Raw genomic sequence first — 19515 nt, forward strand, 5'->3', positions numbered from 1 at the left:
GATTGATCTTTATATTATAACGTCCCTTCGGTTGAAAGGGCGAGCATGTTTAGTAATTGGAGATTCGAACCCGCGACCCTCAGATTGAAAGTCGAGCACCCTAACCATTTGGCCGACCCCTGTTAGTACAATAATTTCTGTTACATCATTTACTTATTACCGGAGGGATTGTCGCTAAATTTGAGAGTTCACAACGCTAAAGTTTTGGGATGAATCCTTCTGGCAAACACAACACAGATAGTCTACTGTGCGCTTCAAATAAAACAGTTCTCCACGGATATGACATTAAACGCGGTACCCACTTCAAATTTGATTTTACACAATTCGTTCCACTTCTGTGTGTCTTTTTTTTACTTATTTATTAACTGTCCGGCATGGCCAGGTGGTTAAGGCACTCGACTCCTAAACTGAGGATCACGGGTTCGAATCTCCTTCCCATCAAACATGCTCGCTCTTTCAGCCATGGGGACGTTATAATGTGACAGTCAATCCCACTATTCGTTGGTAAAAGAGTAGCCCAAGAGTTGACGGTGGGTGGTGATGACTAGTTGCCTTCCCTCAAGTCTTACACTACTAAATTAGTGAAGACTAGCGCAGATAGCCCTCACGTATCTCTGTGCGAAATTAAGAAAAAAAGAAACAAACTTTTTATTACCATTAATAAATATTCTATTTGTTTACAGGAACAAAATAATATGAAATTAGAGTTTTAAAGTGATAAGTAGACAAATAAGCATGAAATCTGTTTTTTTTCTAGCGTCTTTAATATCGGTAATACATGATAAATGTTTTGTTCGTTTGTTGTTAAGCGCAATACCACACACTTGGCTATTTGTGCTTTGCCTATTACAAGTATCGAAACGAGGTTTTTTGCAGTGTGAACCCACACACTTATCGCTAAACCAATGGGAGAAAGAGGCATGGTGTGTATATATATATATATATTTCGTGATATGGTGTTGTTTTACGTAAAAAGAAAGTAAATGTTGTGTGCATTTTTCATGAAAAGATAAAATGCTAGAGTATGAATTTCTTTCATATTTAAAAACTGACATTAATCGAAATTTCTGTATGAGAAATGATTCAGTTTTGTAAAACCTGATGTGATTGGTCACCTCCTAGTTTTACAGTAAATTGTCATGTAGCGTCAGTTTTATTCTGCTCTGTGTTGTTCATTAAATACCTGCTGCTAGTGCGCATGAGCACAACTGAGTAAAAGTAATTCGATATCAGTTTACTTTACCACAATCTGTTTTAAATTAACAGCGTAATTGCTAGTTTTCATTTATTTAATCTTCTATATTTTACTTAAATCTTTCTATACACGTTACCATAGAAACGTATTAAGTAAAATCAACAGTGATGTAAAGTTTTAAATAAAAATATGAGAGACATTAATGTTGCTTTATGAACTTCGATTCAAAATACCAGCACGACGATACGCTCTGTATTATATAGCATTAACATTCAGGTTCGGTCGTTTCAGATACGAGCATTAGTGTCCAATAAACTCCTTAAGCTAAAATCCAATTTGCCCTTTATTTTCAGAATAAAATATCTGTCGTGTAATTTATTTGTGTTACGTAAACACGAAGCTATAGAATAGTCTCTTTGTTGTCGATTTTGTACCGTTATAACCCGCATTATAACCCACAGACTGATCGTTGCTCCCCCAGGTGACACAGCGGAATATCTGCGGATTTACAACCCTAGAATCCGGTTTTCGATACCCGTCATGATCAGAGCACAGATAGCTCATTGTGTAGCGTTGTACGTAATTATAAACAACACCAACGACTAACCGTTGAACCATTGGGGATCTCGTCCCATAGATTTGACGAAGTACCGTGGTACTCAAATCACAGACACATACAACCAGCATTTGTTTTCAGTTAAGGAATTAGTCAGAGCCATGAACACCCTGTATTACACTTAAGTGTCTTATAAACTATGATATTTTACCTGAAAAGCATATGGTCTTATACACAGAGAGAGAAAAACCTTATACAGATGCCTTATTAAAAATTATAAAGAATTGAAAAGAAAACAAATAGGTTTCATTGATATGGTTCAACAGTAGAAGACTTTTTTCAACTGAGTTTCATCAAGAGAGAGGGGAATTTGATAAAGACCTGGACAGAACAAAGGCCCAAGAATGTACATAAGACAAGACAGACACCTTTCAAGACGAAAGGCGGAAGACTTTCGAAACGTCGTCCTCTGCACTTGTGTTTCTACAACATGCAGTCGCCGCCCATTCAACTGAGTTTCATTGTGAATATTCTGTCTAAACAACCTATCAAATAATCCCTTCTACTGCTGCACAGCAAGGATTTTTCTGTCTTCTTCCATTTGACCTCCAGCCCACGGCTTATCTTATCTTATCTTAGCCTATCTCGATCTTCCTCATCTCCCTTAAACATTTACGTTACATAAAATATCGTAACTAAATCACGAATAAACCACGATAAATATGTGTTGTAGCATTGCAAATAACGGTTGATCCAGAATCAAAGCCCCTGTCTTTAGTTTTACATTTCTATGAAATATTATGTCAGAGTTTCATAAAACTAAGTATAGCAAGTCTCGGGGAAAATTAAATGTCGCCCCTAAAAAACTAGAAATTGCAAATTATTATGGAAATATTATTTGATATTAACTAAAGATACAGTTGCTGAAGTAGAAAATGGTTAAGCCTAAATGACAGATTTCATTGAGGTAATAAGACGAAGTCATGAGGTTCTTATTAATTAGTGGAACCAAACTTCCTTATAAGTAGCAGCAATGACTTTTAGTAATACATTTAAGCATGTTGAGATACTGCCAAATAAATTACAATGGATTACATGTCGAACTTTTCCTGGCTCATTGTTTCTGACGCAGGAAAGTTATAAAAATTAGAAGACAATAGATTTTTTTAAATATTAAACCTTACCTGTTGACATAAGGGACAAGAGTCACGTAAGTCTGAAATCCCTGAATGATTTCCAATCCTTGATCAAAGAAAAAACCGGAAGTGATGTACCGCGGTTTTTCCGGAACGCCACCTACTTCTGAAATTCTGTTTCCTTCACAGAAGTTTTGGATTGTGTCTTCCATGAATGGAAAGGCGAAAGTAATGTGCTGTTTTCCAGGACGAATGGAGAAGCTTTTTATTGCCTGTTTAGGAAAAAAAAATTGATATTTGCAATCAACAAGTTTCTTGTTTGGTATCGTCTTAATACGTCACAGAAATTTTCATTAGTTCAGTTTACAGGAAGGGAGTTTATCACTTTTCCTATATAAACACGAAACTTACTCACTAGTTAACTATATAGTTGATATAAAGCAAAACAGAAAGTAAGCCGCAAAGAGTTATTAAAACAGGAAAAATGATGGGATATCTAGAGATGCGCTTAATAGCTTAAAATTCGCCCTAAACAAAATAACCATTCACAATAAAGAAATCCCCTAGTGGTAAAAATTGTAAGTCTACGGTTTAATTATCCTCGGTTAACACTGCAGCTGGCCCAATGTGGCTTTGTTCTAAAAGAAACACAATACAGAAAGTTCCAAAACTTATTTAAATCACCAACGAGCGAAAATAAATGGCAGTGACTTTTAATTGTAATTAATGGAGAGTAATGCTTGTAGGTCATTACAATCTGTTTGTTTGTTATTTTTGTTCATTTGTGATTTTTTTTAACTTCCCACATCTACACGAGGGCTACCTGCGCTAGCCGTTTGTAATTTAGTAGTTACAGACTAGAAAGAAGTTTGCTATTCTTCACTACTCATCGCCAACTCTTGGGATACTCTTTTACCAACGAATAGTGGGATTAACCGTCACTTATAACACCTCATGGCTAAAAGGAAGATCATATTTGATGTTACGGGATTCGAACCAGCGATCTTCAGATTATGAGTCGAGTGCTCTAACAATCTAATGGTGTTGCTAATGGTAGGGTAAATAGAATTTAAGTTGCATCTAGAGAAATATTGAATACAGGCCTAAAAAGGTTATCATTTCATTGTACAGGTCACTGATTAGGGTCAAGTTTGGAGTATTGTGTTCAGTATTTGATTCTTTACCTTAAGAAAGACATTGAACCGTTGGACAGAGATCAAAGAAGATTTGCTAGAACAGTAACTGAGATAGAGTGGTTACTATTGTAATCACCGTAATTTTGCTTTCTTTTAGTTCGATTTAAAAGACTAGTGTCAAAGTTACCCCCTGTTTACCAGAAGTTGTAATTGTTACTGTGATTACCATTTAATTATTGTGTATTGTTGACAACTCTGTTGTTTAAATTGCTAAGCATAGTAAGTATTAACAGTGCACATTAATATAAACTCAACGATTAACTCTTTGTAGACCCGGCATGACCAGGTGGTTAAGGCGCTCTTCTCGTAATCTGAAGGTCGTGAGTTTGAATCCACGTTGTACCCTTTCAGCTGTGGGGTCGATGTAAAGTGACGGTCAGTCCCACTATTCGTTGGTAAAAGAGTAGCCCAAGAGTTGGCGGTGGGTGGTGATGACTAACTGCTTTTCCTCTAGTCTTACACTATTGAATTACGGACGACTAGCGCAGATAGCCATCTTGTAGCTTTGCGCGAATGTAAAGAAGAAACAAACAGACAAAGACTCTTTGTAGCCTTTGCTCGTATTCTTAACAGTCTTTATTGTCTGTTCCTTTTCAGATCATTTCCCCACATTTCTCAGTATCTTTCTCACGTATTTTACATTTTAACGTCTTTTTATCTTATTTTTCTTCAAACGTTCCAATAATTTCAAACATTTTTTCGTCTCTAAAATTGTTTTAAGTTTTCACCTCCAACTGTATTTCTTTTCTCTGTTTTTAAATCTTGTATATTACCACATAAACAAATATGTAATGTAACTCATGGATAACCACATAGTAATGTGAAGTATCCTCAACGACTTTAGTTGGTTTTTTTATCAAACCTTAAAGTGCGTTGAACACGATCTTGGTTCAACGTTTCAGGACAGATACTAATTGAGACCAGCGTCTAACTAACGCTTTATAAATCCTGCTTTACCCTTAAAAATAATACGGCCGCAAACTGAGGCATGGTTTTAATTATATTCATTGAAAATAGAAACTTAAACGTACTTTGATGTGTCCTCAACAGACCCAGGGAAACAAATTAGGTGAAGTGTCCATTTCACTTCAATAACAGTGGTGTGAAATTGGTAGAGGAAATTCACTCAGGGTAATGATTGTTTAGGTACCGTCGAAATTAACTTACACCTCAGTGACCTTGAATTTACTAACTACACTTCGGGTATCACTGAAAGCTTTAAATCGGTATATACTCTAATGAGACAAGATCTATCTTACGTCATTACAGATAGACGAGCCATAAGCAAGGTCAGAACCTGTTTAGTTGTATATGAATAGTGTAGATTTACAGGCACAAAATCGTAACAACATAAACACGAATTTTAATAATTTTATTATTAGTACAGCACATTTATCCTTCCTATAATAGAAAACTAGTGAAAGTCGATATGTTAAGATGATGTGCGTAATTCGAGTTTTGTGATATGTTTACAAGTTCAATGTGCAATTAAATGAACAAGGTATGTGGGTTTGTCGATATGGTTGGATTTGCGGGTCTACAACAGGAAACCTACCACATTATCCTTTGTAATCTATTAATATTTTGTAAAAAAAAACATATTTGTTATGGGCAATGCGTTAACAAATTTATCAACATTTGTTTCTGAATGTGTACAGTCAGGCCCTCCAGTAAACCTCTGTTCGACATAATTAAACTCTTCAACTCATTTTAACATACATTCTAGCCTCCCATCTTTGAAACTCACGCTAAAGATTCTGTGAACATAAGCTGTGAATATCATTTACATAAATCGCACACACCTCAACGTAAACAGTCTCCAAATGTCGCTTCTTTATGGTAGTTGTAATGAAGCGCCACTACCAATAAACCGGCATATTTTCAAACCGGACAGTACTGTAGAGACTGTACTTTTATGTAAGATACCTTAGTATTAATTACCTGAAACAGGATCCTCTTACATGTACTTTATTGTAATCCAACATGATGGATTTAAGTTATTAAATAATTACACTTGTAATAAAAACTGTCTGTCTCTTAATTATTTTTCTTTTGGCTCGGCATGGCCAAGCGTGTTAAGGCGTGCGACTCGTAATCTGAGGGTCGCGGGTTCGCACCCCCGTTGCGCTAAACATGCTCGCCCTTTCAGCCGTGGGGGTGTTATAACGCTAGGGTCAATCCCACTATTCGTTGGTAAAAGAGTAGCCCAAGAGTCTTATGCTGCTAAATTACGGATGGCTAGCACAGATAGCCCTCGAGTAGCTTTGTGCGAAATTCAAAAACAAACAATTATTTTTTTAAAAATTTAGACTTAAAGAATTATAGCTAAAGAGCTTGTGTATCTGTTGTAACTTACTCTAGTATTAAAATTTTCCAATATCCTATATGTGTGTTCCAGTTTTATTTTTATAGGGCTATCACAAATTTAAATATTATATATATCCATAAGCCTAAACATGAAAATCAATGTAGCAAAACAATTACGTGTGTATTTAAGTTCTAGCAGATATTACTGTGATCAATACATTCTGTCCACTCATAAAACATGTCTGTGGTAATCATACTTCATGTTATAACATTTTAAAACCCATAAATACTATAACAGTTTGGTTATAGATAAAACGAAAACATATGCATAAAACCCACGCTTATCATATATGAGCGTAATAGTGTTAAGTACATTAGTACTCATTAGTGGCGTATGTCTAGTTTTCATATATCATACTATAATGAAACTCTTGCTTATATGATACTGGAAAAAATTTTATTGCGTAATATGCAACCCCCAACTTCAAAAAATTTTAATCCTGTGTCAATATAGATTCGCAATGGGGGTCGCAATTTTCCCCTCTTGTTTCCGTTTCCCGTCACGGAGAACGTTTTGTTCATTCTCGAGGTGCAGGTATGACATTATGACACGTCACACGCACATCTAATGCACTAGCTCCCAGGGAAATCGGTTAGTATGTATAATGCCTTTGCAGGTCACTTCACTTTTGTGTACGGTTTGGAACCAAAATTGTTCTACTTGTCTTGTTTCCATGCACTGATATATGATGCAACAAACCACGTATTCTATTGACTCTGCTGCAATCATACTGCCAATATCTTTCGCGTGTTTTAATTATCAAAATATCAAACACCAACTGTCCTATAGACACTTAATAATACGATGTCCTTTTGCCTCATTCATTTAGTTTCTTTCTATGATAAAAACACGATAAATTTCTATTCATTTGAGATGAGCTATAGGTGTCAAGAGACAGATCATCTGATAAATAAAAATGTCTTTTGAGATGAAAATATATATAATGATAATATATATATATATTTTAAAAAAACACAAATGTAACAACAACAAAAATCCAAGTTAGGTGAGAATCTTATCAGTAGAAAAATAAATTATATTAATTCTTAAGGGCTGAGCATGGCCAGGTGGTTAGGGCGCTCTACTCGTAATCTAAGGGGACGGTTTTGATTTCCAGTCACACCAAATATGCTTGCCTTTTTAGCTATGAGGGTGTTATAATGTAACGATCAATCCCATTATTCGTTGGTAAAAGAGTAGCCCAAAAAGTGACGGTGGGTGGTGATGACTAGCTGCTTTTCCTCTACTCTTACACTGCTAAACTAGAGATGGCTAGCTCAGATAGCCCTCGTGTAGCTTTGTGCGAAGTTCATAAAACAAAAAAAAAAATTAATTCTTAAACGCTTAATGGTTTATCAGGCTAAAAAACTAGGTTTCGATACTCGCGGTGGATCCAGAGCAGATAAGCCATTGTGTATGTTTGTACATTACAACAAAGCAAATAAATTTAAATGATTTAAACAACAAAATATGTGATACCTTTTATAATAATAAGCATCAAATCACTTTGAGGTGATTTTATTTCAAGTCGTTATTTTTTAATAATTCATTCCCTTCAAGAATTTATTTTTAAAACAACCTTCCACAGAAAATTCAAAACGCTGCAAATAGCATAAACAACTTTTGCTATTTTCATTTCAAAAAATATCCTGGTTTTTTCTTTGCAATTAAGCACAAAGCTACACAATCGACTATCTGTGCTCTGCCCACCACGAATATCGAAACTCGATTTCTAGCTTTGTAATTCCGCACACATATCGTTGTGTCACTGAGGGTTGGTTTGTTTCTTTGAAAACTGGTTTTACTGTCCGATATTGCCAACCCACGCCACGAAATTGAAACTACTATCACAAAATTATAATAAAAATAAATAGCCATATTTGTTTACATAAAAACATTTTGTGAGTTTATTTTGTGTAGTCGTTACGTTCTGTTTTCAATAACCTCTCGAGTTATTTCTTTTTGGAAAAGAGCTCGGCATGGCCAGGTGGTTAAGGCACTCGACTCTTAATCTGAGGGTCGCGAGTTCGAATCCCAGTCGCATCAAACAGGCTTACTCTTTCAGCCGTAGGGGCGTTATAATGTTACAGTCAATCCCACTAATCGTTAGTAAAAGAGTAGCCCAAGAGTTAGCTTTGTGTAGGTGGTGATGACTAGTTGCCTTCCCTCTGGTCTTACACTGTTAAATTAGGGACGGCTAGCGCAGAGAGCCCTCGTGTAGTTTTGCACAAAATTAAAAAAGAAAAACCTTTTGAAAATTTTTCATAATCACGAAGATTAAAAAATATACGGAATTTATATTTATTAAATTTTTCACAACAGTCCTAAATTCTTTTTTATTGGTTTATGCGGTATCCCACGATCCTTTGATCCGTCTCCCGTTTTAGAATTTCGTAACTTCTCATCCGAGTAAAACTATTCTTTTATCTACAGCCTACAAGTTTTATTCTTTTATCTAAAGTCTACAAGATTTCTTGCAAAAATAAGATGGCGAAGCATAGAAGCAATACAGGATCACGAAATATAACGGTAACTTGTAGCTATATCATTCAGAATCTTTCTTTCAGATCTCTGATCTCACAGAAAGAAAATAAAACATACGGAATTTAGAGATATTATTAGTTACATTTTTCTTTTCGAACATAAACGTAGGTTCTGTTTTAGTTGTTTGTTGAAGTTCTTGTTAAGCTACTCGAAGGTTATCTACGCAAGTTTTATGTAATTTCAACGTGATAGACTAGAAGGAAGGCAGCTAGTCAACACCCCCCCTTTGGGAACTATTAAACTACTCTATACCAACGAACAGTGGAATCCACTGCCACAGTAGTAAGTCCACAAAGCTTAATGGGCAAGCAAGTTCAGAGAAGAATTTCGATCCCGCCATCCATAGCGCTCTAACCAATAGCGTTGCTAAGTCATATAGGTTCTGAGAATGTGTTTAATCAGTATCTTAAAATAATGATATAAAACAATTAAAAGACAAACAAAAAAACTGTCATGACCCAGGAATTGAAAGATGGGTTTTTCGCAAAAATAAATGTTTTTGGAATATTAAAAATTATATTTATTTAATAAACGCCAAACCCTCTAAGCATAACTTTTATTTTCGTAGTTAAATAACAACTTAAAATAATATGATGGTAAGTTAACGAAAAATATATTTCATCGGCACAATTTAAAACTACAGAATGATATCATGAATAGTGTTTCAGACACAAGACGAGGGTTCGAATCCCCGTCACACCAAACATGCTCGCCCCTTCAGCCCTGGGGGCGTTATAATGTGACGGTCAATCCCACTATTCGTTGGTAAAAGAGTAGCCCAAGAGTTGGCGGTGGGTGGTGATAACTAGTTGCCTTCCCTCTAGTCTTAAACTGCTAAATTAGGGATGGCTAGCAGAGATAGCCCTCGTGTAGCTTTGTGCGAAATTCAAAACAAACTAAACTATACTGATGTCTGACTGTAAAGAGAGCAAAATGACTTGTTCACCAAATACTAACTTATACGGTTATATATTTGTAGGCTTTCATCACAGCTATTTATGCTGTGCGAGTGCATAAACCGGAATTTTTTGGCGTTAACGCCAAGCCTGTTCGGAATCATTTTCTAGAATGTTAGGAAATAACTCATATGTGTCACAACTTGAAAATTAATTATTGGTAGATAAGGGTGTATTCTACAAAAAATGTCTGTGTTTGCGAGATTGTTTCTTATTTCAACTTTGAGACTGAAAAAAAAAACTGTTTCAGAGACTGCAAGTTCCTATTAAGTAAAATGAAATCTCAGCTTTATGTGGTTTTGGATTGCGTAGTTTTACTTAATATCTGTGTGTTTGTGTTTTTCATATAGCAAAGCCACAAAGGGCTATCTACTCAGCCCACCGAGGGGAATCGAACCCCTGATTTTAGCGTTGTAAATCCGGAGACATACCGCTGTACTAGCGGGGGGCAGGTAATATCTAAAGACCTAATATCGAAATTTTAAATAGCATCTTCTTCCGGCCCTTCTTACGTGTTTTATATTATTTATTTTTATAACTTTGTCGATTCTCTATCAGTTTTAATAACCCATCATGTTCTATTTTCTGACACAGTTATTCTGCTATACCTCATAATTATCATCACAATGCTATTGTTTCGCATATTTTTCAGACTTCTTTTCCTAAATTCGTGATTTCAATAAATAATGACGAGACTGGATGCTTCTGGATGAAAGGGTTCAATCTGCCTTTTAGATAACTTTTTAACATTATCCTCGACGGTTACAGTAAAATATAAAACTGGAAAATTATGCCGTTACTACAAAGTTACAGCTAAGTTGTCAAGCCGATTTCCATTGAGCTAGTGTTCCTTGTGCTGCCCAGCATAGCCAGGTGGTTAGGCGCACGACTCGTAATTTGAGGGTCCCGGGTTCGAATTCCCGTCACGCCAAATATACTCGCCCTTTCAGTCGTGGGGGGAGTTATAATGTGCGACGAATCACACTATTTGTAGGTAAAAGAGCAACCCAAGAGTTCGAGGTAGGTGATGACAAACTGCCTTCCCTCTAGTCTTACACTGCTAACTTAACAACTGCTAGCGCAAATAGCCCTCGTGTAGCTTTGCGTAAAATTCAAAACAAAACAAACAAACATTCCTTCTGCTGAACAATAGAAATTTAAAAGATTGTTCTAAAATGTAGCTAATTTATTCTTTTGTTTGTGTTTCATGATCAGTATTACCACACGTTAACGTTTGCCCCCAAAAAATAAGTTAGATGATTTGTCTTCTACGAGGGCTGTTCAAAAAATACGCGGACTGATGTCATAAAAGAAAATGTACTTTATTTAGAAGTTACAGGTCTGGGACCCCTTCAAAGTACTCTCCTCACCAACGCACACACTTATCCCAACGGTGTTTCCACTTGTTGAAACAGTCCTGGTACGCTTCTTTTCTAATGTCCTCCAGCTCCTTCGTCGCATTTGCCTTAATCTCGGGAATCGTCTCAAATCTTCTTCCTTTCAAGGGTCTTTTGAGTTTGGGGAACAAGAAAAAATCGCGAGGAGCAAGGTCAGGTGAGTAGCGGGGTGGGGAAGAACAGTGATCGAGTGTTTGGCCAAACACTCACGAGTTCTGAGGGCTGAATTTCGCAGCAACGCGGTGCATCTTCAATTTTTTCGGTCAAAATCTCGTAACAAGATCCAACTGATATCCCACACTCTTCAGCAAGCTCCCTGACAGTCAGACGTCGATTTGCCCGCACCAGGGTGTTGATTTTGTCGACGTGTGGGTCGTCAGTTGACGTGGAAGGACGGCCAGGACGCTCATCATCTTCAATGGACTGTCGACCATCCTTAAAACGTTCATGCCACTTGAAACATGCCGTACGCTTCATAGCAACATCACCGTAAGCCGTGTTAAGCATAGCAAAAGTTTCAGTCGCAGATTTTCCAAGTTTAAGACAAAATTTCACAGCAAGTCGTTGCTCCTTCAGGTCATTCATTCTGAAATCCGCCAAACGAAAAACTCGCACTTCACTTAAAACCGCGTAGCTAATACACAAATGAAGATATCTGCAATCGGGAAATGGCGACGTAATGAGCTGATCTGTGTGAACCTAGCGACACCAAACGGATTTCCGTGGAACCAACTGGAGCCGCGCAATTCAAACAGTCCGCGTATTTTTTGAACATCCCTCGTATACTGAGTTTTTAATACTATTTTTATCTAATCGCCTGTAAATTTTTTGGTAGTAGTTGTGTTGTTAGGAAATTTCCTTAATAATCTATTTGATCTTTTCGACGAATATTAATAATCCAGAGAAGAGATGTGGAACTACTTGGAAGAAAATGGTTTTATCAAATGTAGCATGACTCCTGAAACTTGTTAGTTGTCCGTTATGAAGATTTAGCGTTAAGTAATATCTTTTGACATTTAGTTAAGAGAACACAGTAGGCTAGTGGAAACTGACTCTTTCTTGACGTATCATTAAGATTTATTTACAGCATTGATTTCCACAGAAAGTTTGTTTGTTTTGTTTGTTTGTTTTGGAATTTCGCACAAAGCTACTCGAGGGCTATCTGTGCTAGCCGTCCATAATTTAGCAGTGTAAGACTAGAGGGAAGGCAGCTAGTCATCACCACCCACCGCCAACTCTTGGGCTACTCTTTTACCAACGAAAAGTGGGATTGACCGTCACATTATAACGCCCCCACGGCTGGAAGGGCGAGCATTTTTGGCGTAACTGTGATTCGAACCCCCGACCCTCAGATTACGAGTCGCGTGCCTTAACCACCTGGCCATGCTGAGCCTTCCTCAAATAAATAACTTGCTGTGATCAAATCGCTTAGGTGAAGGAAGTTAAAAGTCTCGGTCCATCTCTTTGACCTTTATCAAATTCCACGTTCACACTGCTTTCTTGGAGATGTAAGGTATAAATGACGAACTTAAAGAAAAAAAGCAGTGAATTTGAGATTTCAACCTTCACTTCCCGAGCTTGCCAAACTGCCAAAGACTTAAGCGATTTTCTGGTGTCATTACTACAATTTTGTTGGCAAATCGGGTTATCGGAACTGACGTTGTCCAAGTCTTGGAGTTACAGAAAATTCATCAATTTCTTAATGTTTTCGTCCAGTAAAACTAAGAGAATAGTAGTTGTGGTGTTTTTTTAGTTGCAATGTTGACAATGATAACATGTGGGTCTCTGCAAAACCGGTTTATGGTTTGAATTTCGTGCAAAGCTACACGATGGCTGTCTGCGTTAACCATCCCTAATTTAGCATGTAAGACAAGAGGAAAAACAGCTAGTCATCACCATCCAACGACAACGCTTGGGCTACTCTTTTACCAACGAACAGTGGGTTTGACAGTAACGTTATAACGACCCCACGGCTGAAAGAGCGAGTAGGTTCGGTGCGACGGGATTTCGAACCCGTGACCCTCAGATTTCGAGTCGAATGCCTTAACCCACCTGGCCATGCTGGGCCTTAGGGCGATTGACTGGCAATCTTAGGGCCGTGGATTCAAATTCTCGTCACACTAAATATGCTCGTTCTTTCAGCCGTGGGGGCGTTATAATGTGACGATCAAACCAACTATTCATTGGTAAAGAGTAGCCCAAGAGTTGGCGGTGGGTGGTGATGACTAGTTGCCTTTTCTCCAGTTTTACACTGCTAAATTAGGGATGGCTAGTACAGATAGCCCTCTTGTAGCTTTGCGCGAAATTCCAAAACAAACAAACAAACAATTGCCTTGAACATCTGGCCATGCCTGGTCCTATCCGGCTTGACTCAGCGACAAGCAGGGTGTTTAAAAACAAACTTTACTTCAGGGTTCTATTTTATTCTAAATTCATAATTATAAAGATGAGTTTGTTCATTTGTCGTAAAGCGCAAAGTTATGCAATGAAATGTCTGTGTTCTGCCCACCATGGGTATCGAAACACAATTTTTTTAAAGTTATAAGCCCACCGACATACTACTGAGCCAACGAGGGGCATTGAGGATTAGAGATAAACTCTGAACGAGGCCATGGCTTATCTCATGTATCTTGCTATATGTGTCACGTTTCAAAATAGTCGAGTGGGTAAGCGTTAAGTACGAAACTAGTAACATCTCTCCTAAACACAAAAATTTTTACGTTTGATAACATTGGATTAATAAAACGTTCACAGAATCCACGTTAGTTTTGTAACTTCGTGTTTATATTCTAAGTGGTACAGCAGTCTACTTGAACTGTTTTTTAAATCCCACACACTGAGAGTTCATGTCTAATTTGAATATTTTTCACCTATGGATCCATCAGATATTAACCTATAACTTTTATACACTGTAAGCTTGAACCTTTCTTATAATCGTACACATGTATCTATATATATATATATATACGCACATTTTATTATTTGATGCAAGTAGCCGTGAATTGTACAACAAACAACTGATGTTGCTAAATGTTTACGCATAATTTTAATTAATTATATACAGTTTTAATAAATGATGTTATATAAAGTGGAATTAACGTCCGTCTCAATCTCTAATAGGTTTAGTTAATACTTTATTGTTTAAACAAACGTTATGTTATTATTTCACGTTTCGCTTTTTTCTAACCAGGCCTACAAAAATGACTTCTAAATGACAAGAAAGTATTTTATTTAATTTTGTATTAAACACTGATTTATCGACCTTTATCTGTTTTCCATCATATTACGTTTATAGGTGGAGCTTCTAACATTAAAGTTAGCCGATATTGTAATTTTGAAGTACCGTTGAATAATGTTTTTTTGTTTATGAGAACCAGTGAATGATAGACTTAAATAACTGTTTCAAAGTAACGCTTCACGCTTCTTTATTGGTGATTCACTTTATCCGATAACTGAAATGAAGGTAAGATATTATTACAACGTCTAAAGTTAAGCGTTATTTCACTAGGCCTAAAAAACCTTACTCATGCACCGAAGCATATTAAGACACTGTTCATCGGGATATAGATCCACGTGGATCTGGAAGGATCAGATACAATTTTACTCTTTCTCCTTCTGCGGTTAGGTTTAGGTTTTACTGCTCAATTATGAAACGTTACGCAAAAGAGGGTGTTGATTTCACATAAAATCGGGGTATAAACTCAAAACCCGTGTGAGAGCCATTTTCGTTTTTGTACTACGTTCATCATTCACAACGGTATATATACCGTTCGCTATTTATACTCCCTTATATTTCGATGTATTTTAATCATGTAGCCTATATTATGTGTATTTATATAAATACCCTTATAATAGACAACAAATAAACCACAATAATAATACATTATGTAGGCCTAGCTATAGATGTCTGATTACTGAACTTATAATACCAACTTACGGGTGAGAGGTACTTAGGCTTATTTCTATCACGTACGATATCGCGATCTAGTGTTCGAAATAATTCATTTTGATACACGTTTTTCTTAAAGTAGGTGAATTATATCTTTAGACTTCTGTCATAGAGAAGTTGTAGTTGTATGTTTGCATAGTTATGTAGAAAGCGAGACTATGTTGTCCGTGGAACTTTATATGCACAGTATAAGTATTGCGTTTTGTAACCTTTGCAGTTCAGTTGTTATTTTCTTGGATGCTATATTTGTCCATGTCTGACAGGTGCATTCGATCACTGGTCTTACGTATTGTTCACATATTTTAAGTATGTTGTTGGGTGTTGTAGTATATCCAGACAGACCTTGGTTCACTTGTCTCCAGGTTTTATTTGAAATTTCGTTAATGTGATTTTGCCAAATTAATTTTGTATCACACGTAAGGCCAAGAAACTTTTTCTGGTGTAGTAGCCTGGGGCATTGTACCGTAGATATATAGTTTTAGGTTTGTATGTTTTGTAAGGAGTTTCTTTAATTTTGAAAGTACGAATATTTGAGGCTTTGGTGTATTAATTGTATTCACTTTAATTTGACAATATTCTGCATTTTGTTAACATTGGTTCGTTTTTAATTTCGCGCAAAGTTACTCGAAGGCTCTCTACGCTAGCTGGACCTAATTTAGTAGTTCAAACTAGAGGGAAGGCAACTAGTCAACAACAACCACCAGCCAACTCTTGAGGTACTCTTTTATCAACGAATAGTGTAATTGACAGTATAATTATAACGCCCCCACGGCTGAAAGGGTGAGCATGTTCGGTAACAGGACTTCGAGTTCGCAACCACCGGCTCTTATGCTAGTACAATAATAAATTGACAAATAACGATTTATTAATGTAGATTTGTTTTTTTGTTTTTTTCATCTTCTTGTCCGTAGTTCGAATCAATATGATTTATACAGTACCTGTTGCACGTTGTCTGGTAAACAACCAATTAGTCCCATAGTCAGTTGATTGCAATCATTTTCTGGAAAGCATGGGCGAGCCACGTGACTTGAAGTATGTGGATATTTGCTTTTCTGCAAATAGATTTGTTAATATTTCAGAGTGGATAATAGTAATAATATGTTCACGCAATATTCACCCCCTCTCGCTGTCCCACATTTACTTCTCAACTAATTTTTTGTTTTCTATTGTTGTTCTTTTCAGTGATACGTTTTTAACCTCTTCTATAGGTCTGTATGAACGATAACTTTAAATATGTACCGTATTTCTGTACAATACGTTTCTTCTTTCGAGTGAGGGACCATGTAGAAAAGTCTGTAGGTAAAATAATTCTATATATGAAAGAATATAACGCGAGTACGTTATTGCTATGATTAAAACTAACGTTATAACGAAACAAGACCTGTAACCTAACTTGAGAAGCATTAGTCGAAAACACAAAAACATATACGTAAATTAAATTAAGTTATTTAAAGGAAATACAACGCTAACTAATATACATCGATCAATATTAAGTTAGTCCCAAAACAATAGTTTTTTTATCTTACAAAAAATAATAAATAACTTGACCTTTTGACACATTAATCAAATATTTCTACAATCTTTTTTAAGTTATTCAGTCTTGAAATTATCTCAAAGCAGTATGTAAATCCACCAAATATTTTCTTAAATTGCTTAATCAGTATTTCATCTTCTAAGATAAAGTATTCGTGTTTATGAACAAACCCACAGCGTAAGTTTTACGACATAAGACACATTCAAACTATGTATCTCCTGTTCCTCATGTATTTTTATTTCATCTCACTTTAAATGTATTTTTAGACTACTTATATAAGCAAGTCTACCACACATTAGAATTGTAGATTGTTTCCCCACAAAAATCGTTAGTTTTCTGATGGATTTTTACAAACATTAGTTAAACTAAATCAACAACTTGAAACATATATTTGGAAAATTAATTTACACTTTTGGATCAAATACAAATCTCGTATTTTACACAGTAAATGAGCAAATACTAACATTGTATCACGTTTCATATTCGTTGTGTCAATATTTACATAAATCTGTGCAGTGCAAAAGAAAGAAAAAATGCCAATATACCATAAAAATTATTAATTCGCAAAAATTATTTTTTAACATCAATTATGTAAATAGAAAATGCTGAAAAAAGATTGGATTTTATAACACGTGCTCTTATATTTGAGTTATGGAAGAAAATGATTGGAATTTTAAGTTTCTAATTCATTTAATTATCTTACCTTGTTGTTACATTCATCGATTACACGAAAAGTGTCGTTCAACCTTAAAGGAAGAAGAAAACAAGAATGCAATTGCTTATATTAAAATTAATTGAAATCCTATAAAATGAAAAATTCTTAAACGTAAATACTCAAGTCTTTCATAAATGAAATAAAGTAAAGTTCAAAATCTAAACTTCAAGTATAGACGGTATTGTATTGGAATATTTTACCTACACGAGTTACTCTGATTTATTAAGGTTTATTACCTGAACAGTAGCAGCCGTGATATATTTATTTATTTTGTCAGTTGTCATATAGACTCGTTTGTTGCTTAAGCATACAGTTTGTGTTCTATGTTTTAAATTTATGTTACTTTGAATTAATTCCAGGAATTTGTAACCAAACACGTTCTATGTTCGTGTACGACCGCAATAAATAAAAGTAAACGATTGTTTGTTTTGGAATTTCGCACAAAGCTACTCGAGGGCTATCTGTGCTAGCCGTCCCTAATTTAGTAGTGTAAGACTAGAGGAAAGGCAGCTAGTCATCACCACCCACCGCCAACTCTTGGGCTACTCTTTTACCAACGAATAGTGGGATTGACCGTCACATTATAACGCCCCCACGGCTGGGAGGGTGAGCATGTTTGGCGCGACTCGGGCGCGAACTCGCGACCCTCAGATTACGTAGCGCACGCCTTATCGCGCTAGGCCATGCCAGGCCCTAAAAGTAAACGACAATACAGATTTTGCTGTTTGTTTGTCAGTTTGTTTTACAGCAGAACCACATTGGGCTATCTGCTGTGTCTACCGCGAAGAATCTAGCTCCGGATTTTAGCGTCGGAAATCCGTAGATTAATCGCTGTTCCACTGGGGAACAAGTAGCATAAATATATTTTTAAATAAACAACATTTGCTTAGCTCAGATGTCCCCCAGTGGCTCAGCGGTATGTCTGCGGACTTACAACGCTACAAATCAGGTTTCTATACCCATGGTGGGCAGAGCACAGATAGCCCATTGTGTAGCTTTGGCCTTAATTCAAAACAACAACAACTTACCTCAGGTACATAAATCAAACGATATTCCGAATTAATTTTTTATTACGGTTTACAGCTTATTTTAGAACATTTTTTAAAGTAGTTGTCTCCTTGGTAGTGTCAGCGTAAAACCGGAAAAGGGGCTGTCTGCATTATGCCCACCGCACAATTTAAACCCAGAATTCTGATCTTATAAGCTCCAAAACGAACCACTGAACCGTGGAAGAATACTTTAAGAAAAACACTTTTTATTAACTTCAGACAAAATTATTAAACAGTTTAACATACGATGCTTTATCAACTCTAAGATTTTTATTCCCAGAAAAATACACAAAGATTTTCCCTATTTATGATTCTACCCTTTTTTGTTTCGCGGATTAATCCTTTGGTATTAAGGTTGTAATGGGGTCTGATATGAAAGCTTATATCTCCTACTACTCTGTTTTAAAACAAAAAGGAATTAGATAACACTTTCCAATCCAATAACATTTTGAAATATACGATATCCCTCTCCAACTGGTCTCAGTTTTGTCGATGTTATAATTTATTTTTAGCCAGTGGCGTCAGATAATTTAAATCAGTGAGCTTTAAAGTTATCGAATATTTTTATGTATTGTAGGTAATTTTGATCTGAGAGCATACTACAAATATCACTTCTGAACTTTTTCTTTTATTATATGAATAACTATAGCACATTGATTGGCATAACATGCAGATTTGACTAATACCCTCTTTCACTTCCCATTTCATTTCTTATCTCTAACTTATATAATTCTATACTAACTTCAAATGGTGCGATATAACTAATGGATCATTTCGTCTTTCAGTTAATCTGGACATTTTCTGTTCGTGAAAAAAAGAAATTGTAGAAATACATTCAAGAATTTAATGAAAACTAATCATTAATGAGAAATTTAATTTTATATAAATGTTAGTTTTCAAGTGACGAGCTGGATATTCAT

The 19515-nt window shown here is 36.0% G+C and overlaps 1 protein-coding gene and 1 long non-coding RNA gene across 20 annotated transcripts in view; one reads left to right on the forward strand and one right to left on the reverse strand.

The window, feature by feature from the left end:
* Positions 1-19515, reverse strand: part of LOC143234291 (uncharacterized) — a 68905-nt gene that overhangs the window by 38213 nt on the left and 11177 nt on the right. For both annotated transcript variants that reach the window (XM_076471538.1, XM_076471537.1), the window contains exons 2-4: positions 17535-17577; positions 16236-16349; positions 2936-3159 (exon numbers count right to left, since the gene is read on the reverse strand). In XM_076471538.1, the coding sequence (XP_076327653.1) occupies positions 2936-3159; positions 16236-16349; positions 17535-17577 (381 nt within the window). The remainder of the gene's footprint in view (positions 1-2935; positions 3160-16235; positions 16350-17534; positions 17578-19515) is intronic.
* The window catches only part of LOC143234292 (uncharacterized), an 82911-nt gene that overhangs the window by 22728 nt on the left and 40668 nt on the right, over positions 1-19515 (forward strand). For 2 of the 18 annotated variants that reach the window (XR_013018585.1, XR_013018597.1), the window contains exon 1: positions 14675-14811. The exons of the other annotated variants lie outside the window; for them this stretch is intronic. This is a non-coding gene — a long non-coding RNA (uncharacterized LOC143234292). Of the gene's footprint in view, positions 1-14674; positions 14812-19515 lie in introns of those variants that run through there. 18 annotated transcript variants of the gene reach the window in all.

This window comes from Tachypleus tridentatus, chromosome 12, assembly GCF_004210375.1.
Source record: "Tachypleus tridentatus isolate NWPU-2018 chromosome 12, ASM421037v1, whole genome shotgun sequence".
In the NCBI taxonomy this organism is placed as follows: domain Eukaryota; kingdom Metazoa; phylum Arthropoda; class Merostomata; order Xiphosura; family Limulidae; genus Tachypleus; species Tachypleus tridentatus.